General features: G+C 38.0%; 1 protein-coding gene and 1 long non-coding RNA gene across 7 annotated transcripts in view; one reads left to right on the forward strand and one right to left on the reverse strand.

Moving 5' to 3' along the window:
• AKAP7 (A-kinase anchoring protein 7) overlaps nucleotides 1–25,312 on the forward strand; it is a 158,840-nt gene that overhangs the window by 12,607 nt on the left and 120,921 nt on the right. For all 6 annotated transcript variants that reach the window (XM_042987153.1, XM_042987155.1, XM_042987156.1 and 3 more), the window contains exons 3-4: nucleotides 9,865–10,004; nucleotides 22,556–22,692. In XM_042987153.1, coding sequence (XP_042843087.1) covers nucleotides 9,865–10,004; nucleotides 22,556–22,692 — 277 coding nt within the window. The remainder of the gene's footprint in view (nucleotides 1–9,864; nucleotides 10,005–22,555; nucleotides 22,693–25,312) is intronic.
• On the reverse strand, nucleotides 13,664–14,386 carry LOC122238738. Its single transcript, XR_006217867.1, has 3 exons — nucleotides 14,250–14,386; nucleotides 14,001–14,131; nucleotides 13,664–13,819 (listed from the first exon to the last, which is right to left on the reverse strand). It is a non-coding gene; the product is annotated as an uncharacterized LOC122238738 (long non-coding RNA).

Consider the following 25,312-nt stretch of genomic DNA (forward strand, 5'->3'; position numbering starts at 1 on the left):
AGGGCTGTGGAGTCAGACTGACAGGGTTCTACACTTTCTCTTCAAAAAAATTTTTTGAGGGTGTCTGGCTGGCTGTCAGTTCAAACCTCATGTTGGGTGTAGATACTACTTAAATCAATTAAAAAAATTTTTTTTTCAGGGGGTGTCTGGGTGGCTCAGTCAGTTGAGCATCTGACTCTTGATTTCACCCAAGGTCTTGGGATTGAGTCCCATATTGGGCTGCATGGAGTCTGCTTAAGATTTTCTCTTTCTCTCTCTCTCCTTCGCCCTCTCCCTCTCTCCCTCTCTCCCTCTCTCCCTCTCTCCCTCTCTCCCTCTCTCCCTCTCTGCCTCTGCCCATCTCCGTCCCCCCCGCAAAAAAATTTTTTGGGAGTGTAATTAACATACAATGTTATGTTTGTTTCAGGTGTACAACATACTGATTCAACAATTTTGTACATTACTCTGTTCATCATGATAAATGTAGTCACCCTCTGTCACCATACAACATTATTACAGTATTTTTGGCTGTTTTCCCAATGTTGTACTTTTTACCTCTATGACTTCTTTATTTTATAACTCAAAGTTTGTACCTCTTAATCCCCTTTACCATCAGTTTATTCTCTGTGTTTAAGAGTCTGTTTTTTTATTTATTTCTTTAAATTACACATATAAGTAAGATCATATGGTATTTATCTCTCTCTGTCTGACTTATTTCACTTAGCATAAATACCCTCCAGCTGCATCCATGTTGTTGCACATGGCAAGATCCCATTCTCTTTATGGGTAATATTCCATTGTATGTATGTGTATATATATATATGTGTGTGTGTGTGTGTGTATGTATGTGTGTATATGTATATATATATATATATATATATATACATATGATGTATATACAGTGTATATACTTCCATGTATATACTGCATCTTCTTTATCCATTCGTCCATCCATGGGCACTTGGGTTGTTTTCATATCTTGGCTATTATAAACAATGCTGCAATAAACATAGGGGTGCATATATTTTTTGAATTAGCATTTTCATTTTCCACCCACTAGTAGAATTAGTGGATCATATGGTATTTCTGTTTTTAAATTTTATTTTTTAAAGTTTATTTTTGAGTGTGTGTGCGTGAGAGAGATCCCAAGCAAGCTCTGTGCCACCAGCACAGAGCCTGATATGGGGCTCAAACTCACAAACCATGAGATCATGACCTGAGCTGAGATCAAGAAGCAGATGCTTAACTTTCTGAGCCATCCATGCACCCCTTTAAGGAACCTCCATACTGTTTTCCACAGTGGTTGCACGAACCTGCATTTCTACCAACAGCATGAGAGATCCTTTTTCTCTACATCCTTGCCAATGCTGCTTATTTTTTGTCATTTTGAGTCTAGCCCTTCTGCCAGGTGTGAGGTGATATCTCATTGTGGTTTTGATTTGTAGTTTCTGGATAATTAGTTTCCTGATGAGCATCTTTTCATGTGTCTGTTGGCCATCTGTATGTCTTCTTTGGAAAAAATGTCTCTTCAGGTTCTCTGCTCATGTTTTAAGTTTTTGTTTTTTGTTTTTGTTTTTTTGTTTTTTTGGTTTTGTATAAGTTTAATATATAGTTTGGATATTAACCCCTTATTGGATATATTATTTGTGAATATCTTTTCCCATTCAGTGGGTTGTTTTTTCTTTTGTTGATAGTCTCCTTTGCTGTGCAAAAGCTTTTTATTTTGGTGTAGTCCCAATGGTTTATTTTTGCCTTTTTTCCCCTTGCCTGAGGAGACATCTAGAAAAACGTTGCTGAAAACTGTCAAAGAGATTACTGCCTTTTCTTTTATGGTTTCGGATCTCACATTTATTTTGTGAGTTTATTTTTATGTCTGGTGTAAGAAAGTGATCCAGTTTCATTCTTTGCCATGTAGCTGTCTAGTTATCCCAACACCATGCTGTTATGCTTCCTTATTGTGTCCTTTGAGCAAATGTCTAAGTCTCCGTCTCATTATCTGGAAAATTGTCATTATAATTGTAGCTATTTCAGGAGTTGAGAGGATTCAACTTGTTAATACGTGTAAAATTTTATAAATCTCAGCAAAGTTTTTGCCCAAGTATACTTGCTAAATTAAATATTTAAAAAAAATTTCATCTTGACAGCAGTATTTTATAATCATGTTATCAAGGGTGTCCAACACATCGCTAAATGCTTTATATTTTCTTAATCCTCAGAGAAACTCAATGAGGGAGGTAAAGTTTTTTTTTGTGAAAGTTTTAGTAATTTGCTAAAGATTACTCAGATAATAAGGGGGAGTAATGCTATGAAATAGAGAAGTTAATATTCTAAGTCATAAATCGAGGAGTTTTAAAAATGGTTACTTCAAAGATTTTGACTGCTTATATGACAAGAAAAAAAGAAAAGATTATCAAAACAAGAATCTAGTCTGTTGTCAGCCTTTTGGCTAAGAGGAGGTCTGAAAACAATCAACCAACAATAGCAATTAAAGTAATTTCTCTCATAATTCATTCTCTTGTAGTTTATTTTTTTTTTGAGGGAATAAATAAAACTTAAGGAAAAACTAGATAAATTGCATAAAATGACATGTGCTTTGGGTAAGAAAACACATGCACGGATCAGAGAATTTCAGCCTTTATCAACAGGACCAGATTCATTAGAGTACAATGAAATGGCTACTGAAATCGTTATGAAAATTAGCAGTGTAATGAATTAAATTTATGAGATGAGGTTATGAGCTCTAATCCAGTGAAAGACCCAGGGTGCATGGTCAAAGCTTTTTCCATTTTGCTTCTGTGGTCACTGATCTTTAATGCTTTTATTAGTAAACTAGATTTTACATGAATACTTTGCTCATTATATTTTCATATAAAGTAAATTAAAAGAATAATTGCAGATTGTACTTTAGAATTTAGATTGTGATTTCAAAGTTAGAAATAAAATGAAGTTAGATAAGGAAAGAGGAGATTTTATGTTCTGGCCATACAAATTAAATTTGCAAATACAAGGCAAAGAAGATATGCAAACCAGGGAAAAGAGGTATTGGGCTCAGTGTGTAACCCTGACCATAAATACGCAGGACTCACTGAATTAAAAAATAGAAATAATAAACTTATTACAAGGGCAAATATAACTGTGGTATAGCAATAAGTAGTCACAGGATTCTTTTTCTTTTTTGCCCAGCTCTTGTTATATAATTTCCAACTTTACCCTGGCAGTGATGCCTAACAAAAGAAAATTTTATTTATTTTTATTTATTTATTTTTTAAGTAAGCTTTATGCCAACATAGGGCTTCAGCTCACAACTGTGAGATCAAGAGTCACATGCTCTACTGAATGGGCCAGACAGGTGCCCATAAAAGAAAATTTTAGGTAATCCAGTTGGAAAGAAAGTTAAATAGTTATGGATAAGATTAGAGAAAGCTAAGGGAAGTTAGAAAAACTCTGTACTTCTTGGGGCGCCTGGGTGGCTCAGTTGGTTGAGCGACCCACTTCGCCTCAGGTCATGATCTCGCGGTCCGTGAGTTCAAGCCCCACGTCGGGCTCTGTGCTGACAGCTCAGAGCCTGGAGCCTGTTTCAGATTCTGTGTCTCCCTCTCTCTCTGCCCCTCCCCCACTCATGCTCTGTCTCTCTCTGTCTCAGAAATAAATAAACATTAAAAAAAATTAAAAGAAAAAAAAGAAAAACTCTGTACTTCTTTATTTTTACCAAGAGGATTTTTGTTTGTTTGTTTTTAAGAGTTATTTTTGTTTGTTTGTTTGTTTTAAATGTTTATCTGTTTTTGAGAGAGAGAGAGAGAGTGCGTGTGTGCACCTGAGCCTGGGAGTGGCAGAGAGAGAGGGAGACAATCCCAGGTAGGTTCTGTGCTGACAGCATGGGGTGCTCAACTGACTGAACCTCCCAGGTGACCCTTTAAGAGGTATTTTGAATTGGGATTTTACCCAATTCATTCTCATGATACCAGAATTGTTTAAAAGAGTTGTTATACAATTATGACTATTATATTCCAAGGTTATGGTTTTCCTTCTCTGGATATCTGTAGAATGGACTTATGGAATGTTTGAAATGGCAAAAATAAGTTGCTACAGGAAGAACCGTTTAGTTTTTGTTCTTTTTTTGTTGTTTTTTTTTAATATGAAATTTATTGTCAAATTGGTTTCCATACAACACCCAGTGCTCATCCCAACAGGTGCCCTCCTCAATCCCCATCACCCACCCTCCCCTCACTCCCCCCCCCCCCCCCCATCAACCCTCAGTTTGTTCTCAGTTTTTAAGAGTCTCTTATGGTTTGGCTCCCTCCCTCTCTAACTTTTTTTTTTTTCCTTCCCCTCCCCCATGGTCTTCTAAGTTTCTTAGGATCCATAAGAGTGAAAACATATGGTATCTGTCTTTCTCTGTATGGCTTTTTTCACTTAGCCTCACACTCTCCAGTTTCATCCACGTGGCTACAAAAGGCCATATTTCATTCTTTCTCATTGCCACGTAGTATTCCATTGTGTATATAAACCACAATTTCTTTATCCATTCATCAGTTGATGGACATTTAGGCTCTTCCCATAATGTGGCTGTTGTTGAGAGTTCTGCTGTAAAGATTGGAGTACAAGTGCCCCTATGCATCAGCACTCCTGTATCCCTTGGGTAAATTCCTAAGCAGTGCTCTTGCTGGGTCATAGGGTAGATCTATTTTTGATTTTTTGAGGAACCTCCACACTGTTTTCCAGAGCGGCTGCATAGTTTAGTTTTGAACAGATAAGGTATAAAACTGAAAATGCTAAAAGTCTCTGGTCTCTCTCTCTCTCTTTTTTTTTTTAAATTTTTTTTAATGTTCATTTATTTTTGAGAGAAAGAGAGAGAAACAAACACATGTAGGGGAGGGGCAGAGAGAGAGAGGGAGACACAGAATCTGAAACAGGCTCCAGGCTCCCAGCTGCCAGCACAGAACCCTATGTGGGGCTTGAAGTCGGAACGGTGAGATCTTGACCTAGACTGAAGTTGGACGCTTAACTGACTGAGCCACCTAGGTGCCCCTCAGTGGTCTCTTAAATACCACATTTAAAAAAAAAATTTTTTTTTTAACGTTTATTTATTTTTGAGACAGAGAGAGACAGAGCATGAACAGGGGAGGAGCAGAGAGAGAGGGAGACACAGAATCTGAAACAGGCTCCAGGCTCTGAGCTGTCAGCACAGAGCCCGACGTGGGGCTTGAACTCACGGACCGTGAGATCATGATCTGAGCCGAAGTCGGATGCTCAACCGACCGAGCCACCCAGGCCCCCAATACCACATTTTTAAGCCTGTTCTTATTGAGTAAAATATAGCAGAAACAATTCAGTGTCTTAGTGCACAGTAAGGAATACATTCATGTTGCCATCCAGTACACACGTGCATGAAAAACCTTCAAATTCATGGAGCAGTACTTAGATCCGCCATAAGCAGGTGGAATGTTACTTCTATTCTATCCTGTTCTGTAGTATTCTAGTCTACAACATTTTCTTCCATTTCATTCTACTCCACCCCACCATATTCCATTCTATTCTAGGTTTTAAAAAGTGCTTTTAAATTATCTTCTATGTTGATTTAGTAACGTAGTAGTGGGTTGATACTAGCAGTTTGGAAAAAAAAAACAAGAAAAACTAGACTTTGGGTTCAGGATTCTCTTTCTACTATGTTAATTTTGAAATGAACTAGAGGTTATAAAATCGCTGGATTATTAGTTTGGACATCTTTTTTTTAAGGTTATTTATTTTTGTTTAGTAATCTCTACACTCAGTGTGTGGCTTGAACTCACGACCCCGAGATCAAGAGTCGCATGCTTTTCCAACTGAGCCAGCCAGGAGCTGCTGGACACCATTCTTGATCGAATTTTACCATGAGAGTCCTAATTGTTATGGGTGTTAAGTTAGTACCTTTATCACAGATCACAGAAAACTATAACTAGAAGAGACTCTAGATAGAGATTATCTAGTTGTCCTTCCTATGCCCCTGGGTATTTAAAAAAAAAAAAAAAAAAATATATATATATATATATAAAATTATGGCAAATTTCAAGCATATTCAAAAGTAGAATAGTAGACTGAGCCTCATCTATTTATATCACCTCTTCCTCACTAGATTATTTTGAAGTATATTCCAGATATATTTTATCTGTAAATACTTAAGTATGTGTCTTCAAAAGATAAGGATACTTAACAAAAAGCATATCCAAAATATGCTTCTCATGACAAAAAAATAAGAGTAATTTCTAATATCATCAAATATTATGTCAGTATTCACAATTCTCTGTCGTAATTAAAAAAATTGTTTTGAATTAGGAAGTAAAGTCCACACATTGTATTTGATTGACACATCTCTTCAGTTTCTTTTCATCTGTAGTTCTCCTTTCTTTCGTGTGTGTGTGTGTGTGTGTGTGTGTGTGTGTGTGTTTTGAAGAAATGAAGTTGTATAGAAGTACCTACATTATGGTCACTTAATGTGTTCCTCTGCCCTTTACATTCTAGTCAGACGCTTAACTGAGTCACCCAGACACCCCAGATTAAGGAATCTTGATAAGTTTTGGAATATTGGCAAGACTGCTGCAAAAATGCTCTGAATTTCGTATTGTGTTGAAGTGATGATTCTATTTGATGCTTAAATTGTGCCATCATTGGCCAGTGTTGGGACTTTCAAACTGGTTCTAGAGACCTTCTGACATGGTGCCAGGAGTCTTTGAAGAGCCAGGATCCTCTGGTATATTTTATGCCTCAGACCTAGAATAAGCTATTTCTCTAAGGATTGGCCAACTTTTTGAGTTTGCAGATAGAGAAATGAAGTGACTTGATAGGAAGATGCTTGTTGGAAGATTAGTCTTGGGGTTAATGCTCTTTTCAGTATCTAGTGCTGCCTCTGCAGGACTGAAATAGACCTGGCTAGTTGCCTTGCCAACTTCTGTTCCCCCTCCTTTTTTCCTTTTGTAGATTTCTTTTTCCACATAGGCATAGGTTGGGAACTGGCAGATACTATCTCGGCTTCCGGAGCTGTTTGGGGTTGTGTCCTGATTTGGACAATGGGATGTAAAAAGAAGGATGCTGAGAACTTATCTAGAATTAATTTGTGATTTTACTTTAAAAAATGGGTGTTTTACTTTAGAACTATTTTGCAGTATTATATTTAATTTTTAAAAAACTGCTTAAGATTATTTTTCATTTTATATAATCATAGGGGATACAAGTGGTCTGGATGATGAAAAACAATGGATACTTTATACTGTATGTCAGTTTACTTTTGGAGTTTTCTAAATGATCTTAGCAGATACACATTTATCTCCCTAATTCTTTTGAGCTCTGGGTAACACCTAATAGTTATAGCTAATTATAGTGCTTAGTTTGTACCAGAATGTAGTCTAAGAGCTTTCATGTATTAACTCACTCAAAAACGGCCCTGTGAGGTAGCTATTATTATTATTCTCAACTTAGGAGGAAACTGAAGTAAAGAGAGTTCATGTGACTAATCTAAGATCACACAGCCAGTAAGTAGGGGAGCCAGGATTCTAACCCACAAACTCTGATCTAGACTATACTAAAATTGGTTTCCATTTCTAATGTACCATTTTACTAAGAGCAGATGGAGGTGGGCTAGAAATATATTTGGGCATGGATTTAAAATATATGTGGTACTTTATTAGCATATTCTGTGGCTTCTGTTTAAAATTAGTAGATTTAGTTTGTGTTACTACAGTCAAATGTAGGACTGTTTCTTAGATGTCTAAAATTACAAGCAGCTCAACAGCATATTGATGTCATTTTCCATATTTAAAGAATTGCATGTGGAATAAAACCCAGTGGCATCACATGAGGCAATTCTGATAATGCTCATAATGCAGATGAGAATGCTGGAAACTTTTTCTTAGCAATAGGATTTATAAAGTTCTGACACGCTCATGTATGTAAAAGAAAGTAATAATTTATATTTCAAATATGTATTCTCTGTGAAGATGTATCATTTTAACCATATAAATCATCGGTAGTAGGGAAGTGGATGCACAAAGACACCAGATAATTTTGTCCTAACTCTTAATGACTTAGTCAGACTTATTACCCAGGTCCCCTTGCTTTTAATTTACCCCCACCTTCTGGATGTCACAAGTGTGTGTTAGTCCTAGAAAGAAAGCACATGTTTCCACAAACCCTGAGTTTTAAATTTTTAACAAACTCTACTCATTTTCTAGAGGTTAGCATTAAGACACTATTTGTGACATTTATTTAAAAATTGTCCTTAATATTTTATTTTTTATTTAAAAAAATCTTTTGAAAGTTTATCCACCTATTTTTAAGTGATCTCCACACCCAATATGAGGCTTGAACTCCTGACCCCAAGGTCCAGAGTCACATGCTCCTCCGACTGTGGCAGCCTGGTGCCCCTGCTCTTGATATTTTAAAGAACAGTAGGGGCGGGCTCACTCTTTAGAGCACGCGACTCTTGATCTTGGGATTGTAAGTTCAAGCTCCATGTTGGGTGTAGAGATTACTTAAAAAAGTAAAATGTTGGAAAAAAAATAGAACACTAGGATAAGGAAAATGACTTCTGCTCTTTGGTTTTGCAGAACTTTGACAGAGAAGCAGTTTGATCTAATAGAAAATACACTAGGTAGAGAGAGTTAAAATGTCTAAATGCCACATTTGACTCCGTGACATTGAGTAGTTTTTAAGTTTTTCTGCACTTCCGTTTCCTTGTATTTAATAAGGAGTTGAGTTAGATCAGGATCGCATAGACACACAGACTCTGCATTATTGGTTGAGCTCAGACTTTCCCCACAGACCTTTTTAAGGCATTATGTGCAGGTGATCACCAGGGTCAGTAAGAGTTGATCCCAAAGATGGAGCCAGCTTCATGGGATTGAATGTAAATAAGGTGTTTTCTTCCTCCCACTCCTTTCGGGAATGATACCTCAGAGTATACAATTATATTTGAATTTTTACAAAGTCTCTATAAGGCACTCCATTTTGAATAGTAAGCTAATGTTCGGGAAGACACAGCCTGAAAACTCAATCAATGTTAGTTTTGCATGCATAGGGGACCTCCTGCTCAAATCTGAAAAAGGAAACCATGGCATTTCATACTGATTTGGTAATTCTTTCTGGGGACATAGCTTCATAATTACTATTTTGGGTGTTATAAATGAGTCTTTTGAAGGTGACTTTAACAAGTAGCTAAGTGCTTCTCAATTATCTATGGTCAAGGACCAGTTTTTTTTGTTTTTGATTTCCTATTTGTTGCCAACTGATACTTGTGTAAAATACGGTAAAAGATGAGCTATTAGAAAAATGAAAAAAAACCCCACACATAATAGAAGCCAAAGTTCAGTAGACAGAATTTCTTTGCCTACTTGCTATGAAAGTTTCTAAAGCAATCTAAATTTTTCCAAGTTTGTAGCATGACCTTGACCACAAACCAAACTTTGAGTGGCATTGCTATGAGTGGTTATGTTGTGGGAGTCACAAATGTACATTTACAAGATGTATGAAAAAAGTGATCTTTTCTAGTATCATGAAACTTGTGGCACGGGGGAGAGAATGGTTGTTAGTTGTGCTTTAGATAATGGGCCAAATCTGGCTAACTATCTGCTTTGTAAATAAAGTTTTATCGGAACACAACTATACCTCTTCATCTATGTTTGTCTACAGTAGACTTGGGTAGTTTTGATAAAGACCATATGATCTGCAGTGCCTAAAATATTTATTCTGAGGTCCTTTACAGAATAGTTGCTAGCTCCTACTTTAAATTTGAAAATGACTATTATGAATGATTGCTATTTATGTAGTGCTTGTTTCCTTTTTATTTTTTTTTTTTACTAAATTATCTTTGTTTAAATCCATTAGACATATTATTGTTTGACTTTCTCCCTCTAGTCACTGATGTACCTCACATAAATTTGGAGAGAAGTAAAGAAAATGAACGGATCAGTAAAGATCAGATAAAGAAGAAGAAAAAAAAGCAAAAAGATTATCAACCCAACTATTTCCTATCCATTCCGATCACCAACAAAGAGGTGCTTTTTTTTTTTTTAATTGAAGTGTAGTTGACACACAATGTTACATTAGTTTCAGTTGTACAACATGGTGCTTTGACGGTCTACGTTGTGCTGTGCTCACGACCCACATAGTTACCATCTGTCACCATACAGCGTTATTACTATACCATTGACCAAATTCCCTGTGCTGTGCCTTTCAACTCCTGACTCCTCCATTCTGTACCTGGAAGCCTGTGTCCCCCACTCTACTTTACCTCTTTGGCCCTTCCCTGCACTGTCTTCCCCTCAGGCAGCCATCAGATCTTTGTATTTATGGCTCTGTTTCTGCTTTTTGTTTGTTTGTTTATTGATTCGTTTTAGAGGTGCTATTTAAAAAACAACTATTTTTACTATAAAGTTTTATTTTAAATTAGATTTAAGCTACACTAAATGCTTGTAAGCCCATTTGCTCTCAGCTCTTAAGTGTTTTTGGTGGTATTTTAGGTGGGCTCCATAGGAAACAATCCTATTTATTTATTTTTATTTTTATTTTTATTTTTTACTATCATCTTACATGTTTTTGAAATTTAAATCCAAGTTAACATATAATGTAATAATGATTTCAGGAATAGAATTTAGCGATTCATCACTTCCATATAACACCCAGTGCTCATCCCAACAAGTGTCCTCCTTAATGCCACTCACCCCACCCAATACCCTGCCAGCAACCCTCAGTTTGTTCTCTGTATTTAAGAGTCTCTTGTGGTTTGCCTTCCTCTCTTTTTATCTTATTTTTCCTTCCCTTCCCCTATGTTCATCTGTTTTATTTCTTACATTCCACAGATGAGTGAGATCATATGATATTTGTCTTTCTCTGACCGACTTATTTCACTTAGCATAATACACTCTAGATCTATCCACGTTGTCGCAAATAGCAAGATTTCATTCTTTTTGATGGCTGAGTAATATTCCATTGTATATATATGTACCACATCTTTATCCATTTGTCAGGAGATGGACATTTGGGCTCTTTCCATACTTTGGGTATCGTTGATAGTCTACTATAAACATTGGGGTGCATGTGCCCCTTCGAAGCAGTACATCTGTATCCTTTGCATAATTACCTAGTAGTGCAGTTGCTGGGTTGTAGGGTAGTTCCTTGGAAATAATCCTATTTAAAAATTTTTTAAAATATTTATTAATTTTTTTTTAAGAGAGAGAGAGAGAAAGAGAGAGTACACACATGAGTGAGTGGGGGAGAGGCAGAGAGAGAGGGAGACATGGAATCCGAAGCAAGCTCCAGGGTCTGAGCTGTCAGCACAGAGCCCAACATAGGGCTCGTACTCATGAACAATGAGATCCTGACAAGCTGAAGTCAGACACTTAACTGACTGACCACCCAAGTGCCCTATAAATAATCCTATTTAAACAATAAAATGTACTTAAACAGTAATTTAGAAAAAATATTAAACAGTCATATTTAAGTAATAATTTTGAGTGTGTTGCCAGATGGCATGTCAAGGTTCTCTCTGTTTGTTCACCACAACTGAGGAACCTTTCAGAAGCAGAAAGCAGTGACCAGGTAGAAAAAGAGGGATTTGAAATCTCTGCTGGGAAAGTAGTGGGATTTCTTGCTGCTCAGTCCTGTGCATGGAAATGATTATTGTGACATAGTTTCTTTAAAAATTACTCCCTGTACAAGTTTAATACTGCATGATAAACTTGGGTAAAAATCTATTAAAAATCTGGAAAATTTATGTGGTATGAATAATAGGAAATGGGACCAGCCAGTTGGCACAAACTAAGAAACCCTTGTATGTGGCCGAGAGCTACAGTATCTAATTCAAACTGGTGAAGCAGTGAGGGAGGAAAGAACACTTTACTTGGAAGACCGACCGTTTTCATATCTTGGCCCAATTTGAGAAGCAGATCTGAATTTCTGTATGATCTCTTTTACCAGTGTAAAACGACAGAAATTCCAAGTGCATCTGAAGATCCAGTTGGCTGTGTTGAACGAGTCATGAATCGGGCAGCATCCCATCTAGCAGACAGAAAAGTGCTCCCCAAGACTGCGGAAAAGGAAAGGATTTTAAAGGGAGAGAGGGAGGGGAAAGAAGGAAACAATTAGCAAAGAATCCATCGTGTTAGGCGGGGACACCCTCTGAAGGAGAATGGAAGGGGTCTGTCAGAAGTTTCCTAGTGCTGACCAGGAGATTGTGTGTTGACTGGTTACATCCCTGGGGGGCTGAAACTGCACTTAAGTTAGTGTTAAGTCTTGGTTTGCTGACGTAAGGCTCTTAACACGTGTTAAGAGCCCATGTTGGGCCTGTGGTTTTCTTTAAAAAAAACAACAACAACGTTTTTTCAGTGTTTATTTATTTTTGAGAGACGGAGAGAGAGAGCCTGAGCAGGGGAGGGGCAGAGAGAGAGGGAGACACAGAATTCAAAGCAGTCTCCGAGCTGTCAGCACAGAGCCTGATGCGGGGCCCGAACTCACGAACAGTGAGGTCATGACCAAGCAGAAGTCAGACACCAAACCGACCAAGCCACCCAGGCACCCCAGGTGCCTGTGGTTTTCTTTTTAACAGGAGGCACATTTTAAGTTTGTTTCTCCCCTTATTTAACTGGAATGTTTCTAGGGAATGCTAATGAATTGTTAAAAATCAAAGCAAATGAAGTTGAAATCAAAGAAATAAATATTAAAAGAAAAAAAATAAATTTTATTGAGGCATTCCAAGAAATTTCTAGTCCGTGAGATACAGTTTAGCTGGGGAAAGAAGATACATAAGAGAAATTTGTATAACCTAGCAATGCAAGGTTTTAGAGTTTAATGCAGTAAAGAATTAGATTCTGATTTTACTGGTACATGCCAGTAAAAACCGTTATAATGCTTAAAAGTGTTTAGGTGATACAAACTTAATTTTTTTATTTTTTATTTATTTATTTTTAATGTTTATTTATTTTTGAGAGAGAGACAGAACGTGAGCGGGGGTGGGGCAGAGAGAGAGGGAGACACAGAACTCAAGGCAGGCTCCAGGCTCTGAGCTGTCAGCACAGAGCCCGATGTGGGGCTCAAACCCACAAACCGTGCGATCATGACCTGAGCTGAAGTCGGATGCCCAACCGACTGAGCCACCCAGGTGCCCCGAGGTGATACAAACTTTAATGTCATTAGCAATTGTATATTAAATATATTAAAATACCTTGATTTATTTGGGCAGGTTTTCTTTGAAATTTAGGGTTATATGTACATGTGGGAGTTAGAAGAAAGCCAGAAGTCAAAGGTGGTGCTGCTGAAGTGAGAAGTCTCAAGCCAGGTCCTAAGGACCCAGAATGTGAAATAGGCAAAGCGACTTCCCCAAGGACGTCGGGACTGGACAAGACCCCGGGTTCCTTATTTTGATTCGCTGCTTAGAGATTTTTCCACTGCACTCTGTCAACTATAGAAGTTTGGGAAGCACTTCTATAAGTTGCTTTAATGAGGCCCTTCATGGAGTCTGTCTCCCTTCACACCTTCATTCTTTAAAAAAATTTTTTTAAATGTTTATTTATTATTGAGAGACAGAGAGCGACAGAGCATGAGCAGGGGTGGGGCAGAGACGGAGAGACACAGAATCCGAAGCAGGCTCCAGGCTCTGAGCTGTCAGCACAGAGCCTGACGCGGCGCTCGAACCTGTGAACTGCGGGATCATGACCTGAGCCAAGGTCGGATGCTTAACCGACTGAGCCATCCAGGCGCCCCTTCACACCTTCATTCTTGGCGCCCCTGGTAGTCTGAACAGCAGCTCTGTGTCCCTTTCATGCCTGTCCTTCCTCTCCTAGCCTTGTTCTGACTGTGAAGATCAATGGGGTGACTGGTGGGGAAGGGCAAGGAGAGGGGTTGGAGAGGAAAGGGGCTGGAGAAGTTCTTTCTTTCTGAGGCTTAGTTCAGAATTTGGGCCACTAAAGTGACCAGAGGAAGGGGATGGGAGAGAACGGTCTGCAGCTCTTAGTTTTCATCCATAAGCTGCCGTAGCCATCGTGTCTGCTTCTTACCTTCTGGGAGGTGGTGTGGGATCGGGAAGAGTGCGACTTTGGAGTCCTACACGTCTTGTTTGAGTACCATCTGGGCTGCAAACTCCTCTGTGGATGTCGGTCAAGTTACTTAATTTCCGTAGCTTCCATTTCTTTAGGTGTAAAATGGAGGTGATAATGATTATTTTCTAAACCCAAATCTGGACATGTCACCCGCTTATATACTTCACTCTTTTCCTGTTGGTATTAGGATAAAGACAAAGACTCTACCATGTCCTGTGAGGTTCTACATGGTTCAACCTTCTCCACTTTGGCACTTGTTCCTTCTGCTTGAGTCCCTCTGGCCTTGAACTTGCCAGGGGCCCTCTCCCCGCGAGGAAACCTTTTCTGTCTAGGAGTTTTCTTTCATCCCCTCTTGGTTTTGTTAATGTCAAAATCTCAGCTCAAACCTCTTCACCTGTGACCACCTGCCTTGGTCACCCCCTAGTTTGCCACCTCCAAGGTCTCATAGCTTTCCTTTTGTGATCTGTCATTCTTGCAATTGGAACTTGTTTGTCTTCCTCACAAAGGCTTCGGCTCATTCCCAGTACCTAGAGCAGAGCTTGGCAGGAGCAGAAATACACACACACAAAATACTGTCATTTCAGGGCTGAAGACATATTCGTGGCATACCAAGTTGCAACCAGAACATTTACAATGATTCACAAATAAGAAATACAGTGTTACAATGTTGGTTTCATAATATAGGTTCAACAGCCATCCTTTGAGGGTCGCGTGACTCATAGTAGTGGGGAATGCGGGTGTCAAGTGACCTGGAAACCAAATAATTTAATGTTTCCCTCTCAAGAGACTTATTTGTACTTAGTAGGAAGTGTACATACAAATACAGAGAGGAGAGGTAGGGTGGGAGGAGATTAGGAGGTGCATTTTACATCTTTTCTATGAACATCCTTTTTGTTTGTTTGTTTTAAAGTATCAAATGTTAATTTTCTTTTTTAAACTGCTTATGAGCTTTTGTGGGAAGGCCTGGGAAAAGAAGCAGCATTTATAACATTGTTTCAATGGGAGACTGTATTCCAAGTTCCAATTAAGTGACCTGCAAACAAGCCTTTGGAAGCTCGCACACTCACAATGAGTTGCTCTACTTTTGGCCTCTACTTGTTGGCATCTAGTTTTAAAGAAGAAAGTGTTCAGACTGACATGGGTCTTTGATTTTTAAACACATTCTTAGATGTTTGAAGTTCTTCATTAATGGAAAATCATAATTTCATACTTCAAAACATTTTCTTATTACGTTTCTTTATTTTTTTGAGAGGCAGAGAGAGACAGAGGGTGAGTGGGGGAGGGGCAGAGAGAGAGGGAGACACAGAATCCAAAGCAGGCTCCAGGCTCTGAGCCGTCAGCACAGAGCCCAGTGCAGGGCTCAGACTCACGAACTGTGACATAATGACCTGAGCCGAAGTCGGACGCTCAACCGACTGAGCCACCCAGGCGCCCCCATAATTTCATACTTTTAAGACATAGAATTGGAAAATGCACTAGAATGACTGGATAAAATATCCAAGTTGCAAGTATGTGAAAGGATGTGTTTCTCCATTACCTGCAATTATACATTAGTTTAAAAATAAAAATAAAGAATAAAAGAATCTAATGGAGTTATAATAAATCCTATATGTTTCTTAAATGCTTAGAATTGTTTAATTAGTTCTAGTTGGATTACTCATGTTGGTTTTATGGGCTTTCTTTATGACTAGTAATACATATAAGGTAAATCAACATTGAAGTACAAGGGAACAATTAGAAATTGATTGAATTCAGGAGTATATTAATATTTTAGAAGATACTTTTTTTAATTTTTAAAAAATATTTTATTTTTGAGAGACAGAGAGAGAAAGACAGAGTATGAGCTGGGTAGGGTTAGAGAGAGAGGGAGACACAGAATCTGAAGCAGGTTCCAGGCTCTGAGCTGTCAGCCTGGAGCCCGACATAGGGCTCAAACTCATGAACTGTGAGAAACTGAGTCAAAGTTGGATGTTTAATCGACTGAGCCACCCAGGCGCCCCAGATAATTTTTTTATACTATTGGAAAGATATGATTTTTCTCTGGGTGTTTTAAAAGGCATTTGTAACCTTTAATTCCATATTTCATCATTTAGTAATGTGAAAATTGCTGGTCTTATAAAAATAATAAAAGTAGATTTGTGCATTCAGTCATTCAATTCTTGCCTGGGAAATAGAATTGTAAAAGTATTTGCTATCATGGTGTATATGTTGAGCATTTGGTAGACATAGAAAATTCTCCTATTTCGGAAGGACTTTTTACTTTTACTCCAGTTTTGCTATGTTATCAATTTTTCAAGTTCTTTTCATGGTTGTAGACAAGCGGGAAAAATGAAAGTATTCAGCACTGAAGAAAAATTATGTAGCAAATTGAAGTGATAATTCTGGTAAATATTAATGAGGCAGCAAATTTAGGAACAATATAAGTTAACACCTTAGAAAAATTCTGAAAATAATGTCAAAAGTTGAGGTCAAAGACATTCTTGTACTCTGTGCTAGAATGTAACTTCTCTCCCTCGTGCAGAGGTACATAATGTTAAGGGTTTTTATCTGCACTCATATATATATGCTTCGAGTCAATTAGAAAACTTAAAAGATATAAACATGTATTTTCTTATTGCATTATTTTTAGGCATGTAGAATATCGCTTAGTGCTGAGGTTTAACAGATGGATGTTTGTTTTTATTTTCTAGACACAAAGATAATACTCAGTGAAATATTTAAGATTTAATAATGCTCTTATTTTTGAAAGTTTCTTTGAATATAATATTTAAATGTGACTCTATAGTATTAGGTTTTTAAAATGTGCCTGTGCAGTACTGTCAATAGCTGGGATTATGGTGACAGATAAGCTTTAATGATTTTATTGAATTTTAAACAGCAGCTCTAAAAATTAGTTTCCTTTGGCCTGTAATGACACTGGTAGTTCTTAAAATGCAATACAGAGAAGAGTCAAGTATTTTTCCCTTTTCTTTTATAAGAATGTAATTAGGAATAAAAAAGCATTTAAAAAAGCTCTTAAGATGATATCAAGGAATATATAAATTAATCTGGAGCATCAAAGCATAGCTAGAAATACATCTCTTGGTTAGATTATCTGTAGAATTTTCCTAGATTGAGGTTAATCCTGCATCATAAGTCCTGTGTGACATCAGAGAATTAGTCTTCCAAGTATTTTACAGTTTTTAATTTGCAGTTTACATGCTTCCAGATAATTAAAAAATAGGAATGGTCTAAAACTATTTTACTATGCAGAGCATTGCACTAAAATGCTGGATACACAAATGAGTGGAATTCTTTGAGCATTTCCCTGACTTTATACATAATTAGTGTTTGAGCCCAGAATCAAGAGTATATATTTGTGAAAATGCAGGTACTCTACCCACTAAGTGCAAGTGGCAAGTCCCCAGTTATGACAAAAATGCCTCCAAACATTGCCAAATGGTACTTGGGAAGCAGAACTACATAGGGTAGAGAACCACTGAATTTAATTTTGGCAGTGTTGTATGCTTTATATTAGGCAAATGGTGTAGAGCTTGTGAAGTATTTTCATGTAGCTTGCCTACTGTGATCTGTAACACAATGCTGTAAGTTTGGCAGGGCAGATTTTATCATTCCTATTTTACAACTGAAGAAGCCAAGATTTAGTGAGAAGAGGTGACAGGTGTGGGGTCACACCTGTGGTAGACCTGGAATTAAAATCCAGAATTTTGGGGAGCCTGGGTGGCCCAGTTGGTTAAGCATTCAACTCTTATTTTCCACTCAGGTCATGATCTCACAGTTTCTTGAGTTCGAGCTCTGCATCGTGCTCTGTGCTGACAGTGTGGAGCCTGTTTTGGATTCTCTGTCTCTCTCTCTCTCTCTCCCTACTCCCTCACTTGAGCTGTCTTTGTCTCTCTCAAAAAAAAAAATAAATAAATAAACTGAAAAAAAAATCCAGAATTTCTGAGCCAAGTCCAGCATCCTTAATTTGTATTACTCTGATTGTAAAACAGAGTTCTCATCATAAGATACTTTTCATGTGCAGTTAAAACAATATTATCATTTGTACCAGCTGAGATTTGTAGATGTAATTATATTGTTTAGAGGTATGACTTTTTTTTTTTAATTGATGTCTAGTTGACACACAATGTTATATTAGATTCAGGTATGCAACTTAGTGATTTGACAAGTCTGTGTTTTGCTCTGCTCACCACCAGGGTAGGTACCATCTGTCACCATGCAGTGCTGTTATAATACCAGTGATGATATTCCCTATTCTGTACCTTTCATCTCCATGACTTACTCATTCCATAACTGGAAGTCTGTATTTCCCACTCTCCTTAACCCATTTTGCCTATCTTTCCATCACCTACCCCTCTGGTAATCATCAACTTGTTCTCTGTATCTTTGGGTCTGTTTCTGGTGTTTATTTGCTTTGATTTTTAGATTCCACATATATGTGAAATCATACGGTATTTGTCTTTGTCAGTCTGACCTATTTCACGTAGCATAATACCTTCTGGGTCCACCCATATTTTTGCAAATGTGAAGACCTCATTCCTTTTTATGTCTGAGTAACATTGCATTTTATACACATTTTATGTGTGTACACACACACACACACACACACACACACACACAATTTACCCATTTATCAGTGGACAGTGGGGTTGCTTGCATAATTTGGCTATTGTAAACAATGCTGCAATAAACATAGAGGTTCATACATCTTTTTAGTGTTTTTGTTTTCTTTGGGTAAATACCTGGTAGTGGAATTACTGGGTCATATAGTGTTTCTACTTTTATTTATTTTTTTAAGTTTGTTTATTTTGAGGGGGGGAGGGGGAGACAGAGAGGGAGAGAGAGAACCTAAGCAAGCTCTATACCGTCAGCACCTGTCATGGGGCTTGATCCCACAAACCGTGAGATCATGACCTGAGCCAAAATCAAGAGTTGACACCCAACCCACTGAACCACCTAGGCACCCCTCTATTTTTAATTTTTTGAGGACATTCTATGCTGTTTCCCATAGGAGCTGTACCAGTTTACATTCTCTTCAACAGTGCATGAGGGTACCTTCTGTTCTATATCCTCACTAACATGTATTTCATTTTATTTATTTTGTTGTCTTTTTCATTCTAGCCCTTCTGACAGATGTAAGGTGATATCTTACTGCGGTTTTGATTTGCATTTCTCTGATAATTAGTGATGTTGAGCATCTTTTCATGTGTCTTTTGGCCATCTGGATGTTTTCTTTGAAAAAATGTCTCTTTAGGTCCTTTCCCTACATTTTAATCAGATTGGTTTTTTTTTTGTTGTTGTTGTTTTGTTTTTTGGCGTCAAGTTGTATAAGTTTTATACATTTTGAATATTAATCCTTTAGTGGATATGTCTTTTATGAATATCTTCTCCCATTCAGTAGGTTGCCTTTTCCTTTTGTTGATTGTTTCCTTGGCCTTGCAAGGTATATTTTCGTGTAGTCCCAATAGTTTATTTTTGCTTTGTTTTTCTTGCCTGAGGAGACGTATGTAGACAAATTTTGCTAAGGCCAATGTCAAAGAGATACGGCCTTTGTTTTCTTCTAGGAGCTTTATGGTTTCATTTCTCACATTTGGGCCTTTTATTCTGTTTTGAGTTTATTTTTGTGTATGGGTTAGTAAGTGGTCCAGTTTTATTCTTCTGCATGTGGCGGTCCAGTTTTCCCAATGTCATTTGTTGAAGAGTCTGTCTTTTCCCCATTATATATTCTTGCCTCCTTTGTCATAGATTAGTTGGCCATATAAGAGTATTTTTCCTTTTGGGATTTCTGTTCCATTGATATATGTGTCCAGAGGTCTAACACTTTTGAGCACCTTTAATATCCTTGACGCTGGACCAGGCCGTTGGCATATGAACCTCGATCCTCTTGAGCTGCTTTGTCATGCCATGAGCCAATCTCAGCGCTACATTGTACCTGGAAAAACTCAAAAATTCAAATTTAAAATCATTTGTGAGCAATACAGTTTTATAATAAAGGTCTTTCTGAGAGGGCCAGTGTATTCTGTTACACAGTATTCAGTAAGACTTTCTAAAAATCTCCTTTGAATTCCTTTTTCCCCTCAGGGTTTCATTTCTTAAGTCAGTACCCACATCTCTGCCCCCTTTTTGTCCCCTCTGAAAACAAACCAATTCGTTGTCACTGTTACATTTTTTCTCATGTATTGTAATTTATCCTTTATTTACATTCCTTTGCTGTTTTGGGTATATGATTTTGAAGAGATTTTTTTAAATCTTCTGTTTTTCAATTTATTTTAATAGAGTTAATACTAATATCTACCTTATAGGGTTGTTCAGAGGCTTCAGTGAACTAATATATATAAAATGCTCGCTTTAGTATCTAGAACCTAGTGATCACACAATAAAGGTTAGTTACTGCTATTGTTTTTTAAATATTGTTGTTTTATTTTTTATTAATTAAAAACTTTTTTTGAGAAAAACTTTATTTCGGTAAGTAAGTGATTAGGTAACTAAATTATGGGACATCTGTACAATGGGACCCTATTCCATTAAAAAAGTGAAGACATTATATATTTAATGATATGAAAAATGTCTAATCCTTTTTAGGTGAAAAAGCACATTTTATTATATGTTTATTTTTAAATGTTTATTTTTGAGAGAGAAAGAGAGACAGAGTGCTAGTGGGGGGGCGGGGCAGAGAGAGAGAGAGAGAGAGAGAGAGAGAGAGAGGGAGGGAGGGAGGGAGACACAGAATCTGAAACAGGCTGCAGGCTCTGAACTGCCAGCACAGCCCTGACACAGGGCTCGAACTCCGGAACAGTGAGATCATGACCTGAGCCAAAGTTGGACGCTTACTTTGTCCAACTGAGCCACCGCCCCCGAAAAAGCACATTTTAGAATAATGTGAACTGACATTTACTGATGTGTCCTCATGCCAGTTATTTTATTTTATTTTATTTTATTTTATTTTATTTTATTTTATTTTATTTTATTTTATTTTATTCTATTCTATTTTATCTTATTACTTTTTTTAAATTTCTAGTATCATTAATATACAGTGTTATATTAGTTTCAGGTATATTTTAAGTATTGTTTTTATTATTATTACTGGTCACTGTGGTGAGATGGTGGGTTAGAAGAAATAAACATTACCCTTGAGTTTATAACTTAGTTTTATTGAGATAGAGTAGAAGAAAGTGACTCTATAAGATCTTTGTGTACTATTACATCAAGAGCATTTTATTTATCAGGCAATCAGTATTCTTTTGCTGGGTTTCACAGAAGTGATCTCTTGCCTTGGGAAATATTATGTTAGGTGTTACTGCATAACTTCCTCCCAGGAAAACACCATTTCCTGTGTCGCCCTCTTCCATATTGCAAGGAATAGAGAAAGGCTGAGGTTATTTTGGGTGATGCGGATTTATCATAAAGACACGTGGGAAGTCAGATCCCAGGATGGCATCTCATGATTTGTCCAGTCACATTCTGCAGATAATGGGAACATTGTTCAGGATAAAACAGCTACTCTAGTATCAGAACAGTCTGCTGTGCTCATGATTCAGTTTTTTCTTATCTCTGCTGTTTTTTTTTTTTTAATGGACTCTGTTTCTATTGCCAGCCTCCTCTCCTTCCCCTTTTCTCTCTGACTAATTCTGCTGCCTCAGGACTTCTATGTGCTCTCTTTTCTCTGAGTATTGCTTGGTTTGCTATTTCATATTCAAACCATTTTCCGATACACTTTTCTAGTCACATGTACAAGTTGACTAGAATTGTATCTGACTGGAAATGGAGGAGGGAAGAACATTGTTCCCCTTTTTGTTTCAGAGCAGGGACGGAGAGGGGAAGTCTGATGGAAGAGGAGGGGTTGCACCTCCTGCGACTGTAATTGTTTTTCTAACATACACAATTGGACGTCTTTGCAACTCTCTCTCCATCGTTATGCCCCTCCTCACACATCTGGAAAAGTCACAGTAGTCACTCCTGTTGAGATTATTGCTGTCCTAAAAAATTTTAAAGGCCATGAAGAATGGGTTCTCAGACACATTCACTTGGGGACAAATAAATAATACTTCCAACAGGAATGGAATGTTGTCTGCTGGTTTGACCTTTCTGTGGCAAGAAAAACTTTTTTTTTTTTTAAATTTTAGGAAAGATCATAATTATCATGAGTCATACTGCAAGTTTCTGAAAAGATGCATGGTCACTGAGAGATTTTCAACCAGTGGGTTCAACCAGTGACCCAGTGTGTAAAACAAGGGTATTAGGTTTGATGTTTTCAAGATGGACAGGAATTATATGATTTAAAAAAACTCATACCTCATATTAAGCTTCCCAAGTCATTTTATCCAGGATATTTGAGAACAAGTAGGCGATTAAGCATTGTTTGGTTGAAGAATCTTGACATTGTTCTAATTTTGGTTGTTGCTTATTTTTCTTCTTGATTTACATTTTGCCATAAAGAAATATTGCTTACCTAATCTCTATTTTGTGTGTGTGTGTGTGTGTGTGTGTGTGTGTGTGTGTGTGTGTGAGATTAGATTACAAGAGGAATTAAGATCCTACAAAATGCAATAATACAACAAGACAAACAACTGGCCAAAGCAATGATCAGTGATGGCTCCTTTCATATTACCCTGCTAGTGATGCAGTTATTAAATGAAGAGGAAGTAAACATGTGAGTAATATGTCTTCCTTGAATATCATTTTCCAAATTATTGCTTTAATGTGAGTAAACATAGAACCCAAAGAGGCACTGAAATTGTAAGGAAGTATTCTTTGTTATAATTTGTTCCGGTTAATAGTCAATGTACAGAATTAGCAATATAAATATTCCTCCTAATCGAGACTTTAAATTGTTATTGTTATCAAATAGTTGCCCTTGGTTATGTAGTTGTTTTCCCCATGTTAATTATGTCAGCACTCTGGAGGCCGACCATTTAGGTTAGGATTCTTGGTAAAGATTCTGGAACTGTGACACAACCATTTCTGAATAGCTGCCTAATTTTGGGCAAATTGTTTACTTTTTATGTAAATGGAAAAAAATAATAGTTTCAGTACATGTAAAGACTCTTTGTACAGCCCCGGCCCACAGTAGGTGGCTGATGTTATTGTTATTAGAGCTGTCCTCTATTCCAGTAGATAGTTACAATTTTACCTTACTCATTCTTGAGTACCTATATACTACCCACTCCTAATTCCAGAGTTGTGCCATAAAGTTTGAGTATATAAGTCATTGATTGCTGCTTGGAGTGGAGAACCCTTGGTCTTCCCCCAATTCCCTGGGGTACTCCTTTCCCTGTTACTACCTGTATAGCTCTCCGGATTGAGCTTAAGCTTTAGCTCTTTGGAAAACCAGAGCCAGAATGTATTGCAGGTTACTTCTGAGGGAATGAAGAACAAGGCTTGAATTGGGAAGGGGGTGAGGAAAAGGGAGAAAACGTGAAACTAGTGATTCAAAATATGAAGCCAAATTATGATTCTTGTAGTTATGTCTTTTAAACAGTAGACCCTCATGTGTTTAGAGATCAGTTTTTCATTCTATTCCAACCTGATCTACCCAAGAGCAGGTCTGGGGCACCCTGCATTTGCAGAGAGGACCAGAAGATTTTATTTGGCTTGCTTTCACTATTCACTTTGCCAGTCAGAAGACAAAATAAATACTGTGATGCTCTTAAGGGAAAAAGAGCCAAAGAAGATGTGACATGAGGAGTCGAAAGCCTGAGAGAAGTGTCCTGTGTGTGTTAGAGTGGTGAATTAGTCAGGGTTCTCCAGAGACACACAACCAACAGGATGTATATCTGTATGAATATCTAGATATATTGATATCTCAATATATCTGTATCTGTTACTACATACAGAATTTACTTTAAAGGATTAGCTCATGTGACTGTGGAGCCTGGCAAGTACAAAGTTTGCAGGGCAGGCTAGAGACCTAGGGAAGAGCTGCTGTGGTCTCAAGTCCAAAGGCAGTCTGGAGGCAGAATTCCTTCTTTCTCGGGGGACCTCAGTGTTTCGGTAAGCTGGCGTGAAGGGTGGCAAGTAGGAGACACGGAGCCAGCAATAAATTCAAAAGACCTTCAGTGTGGTCAGTGAAAACACAGACAGCTTTGAGGAGGGTTGTAGGTGGCTGCTCTGAGACTTATTGTCCAGGGTGGGAGGGAGTATAGAGCCCTTCCAGTGCTAGGTGGAGTAAGCAATGGCAGAGGAAGAAGTATGGAACCAGATACAATGTCCTGGCTCCCCTTTCGGGGCTGAATGTGTTTTCCAAACCTGGCCCTCACCGGTGTTGGAACAGAGAGCTAGGAATGATAGAGACATTCACATTGGTTTGGGGTTCTCAGGGTGAAGCTGGGGAAAGCTCAAGCTCTTTGGAGAAGTTCCTGTTCACTGATGCTACAAGAATGTGGTGTCACATAGGTGGTAGATTAGAGTTGAGGAAGATTTCCAACAGATATACCTGATGTAGTTTCTTCAATTCCCCATCTCCTATCAAGACATATAGATGAATCCAGAAATTTCTTGTGCCATGGTGGGTTGATGTGGAGGCCCACCTCAGAAAAAATTGGTGGGTCAGAAAGAACTGGATAAGAGACAAGGGCACACTGCTGAACATCCATGTTTCTTGATGAGAGACTCTGGCAGGGACGTGCTTCTGAAGTATGTGCTGGTACAAAGCCCAGAAAGAATAAGCATGTTCTCATGGTCCCTGATATGGGACACCCAAGGATATAGCCAGACCAGTCCCCCCAAAATGGGAATCTCTGAGGACTCAAACAGCAGGAAGTCTAGGGACCTCCCTCAGTCCTCTTAGAAGAGTAGGCTGGAGGGGCACCTGGGTGGCTCAGTTGGTTAAGCGTCCAACTTCGGCTCAGGTCATGATCTCACGGTCTGTGGGTTCGAGCCCCCCGTCAGGCTCTGTGCTGACAGCTCGGAGCCTGGAGCCTGCTTCAGATTCTGTGTCTCATTCTCTCTATACCCCTCCCCAACTTGTGCTCTGTCTCTCTCTGTCTCTCAAAAATAAATGAATATGTTTTCTTTAAAAAAGGAAGAGTATGCTGGATTCCTTGGGAAGGAAGAGGAGAGGGAAGGGAAAAACTCCTGAGAGGAGGTTTGAATTAACTGAATAATTGTACTCCAAAGAGACCTTTTGAAACCAGCAAAGATCCCCGTTGACCAGTAGGTTTAGGTTTATCTCTGTCATCAGAAGTAGGTCTTGGCCGTGGCAAATGGCATCTGTGTGTCAGTCCTGTTCCTCAGCCTCCACCTCCCATACAAATATTCTGCTTTATTCTCTT

Source organism: Panthera tigris, chromosome B2 (genome assembly GCF_018350195.1).
Source record: "Panthera tigris isolate Pti1 chromosome B2, P.tigris_Pti1_mat1.1, whole genome shotgun sequence".
Classification (NCBI taxonomy): domain Eukaryota; kingdom Metazoa; phylum Chordata; class Mammalia; order Carnivora; family Felidae; genus Panthera; species Panthera tigris.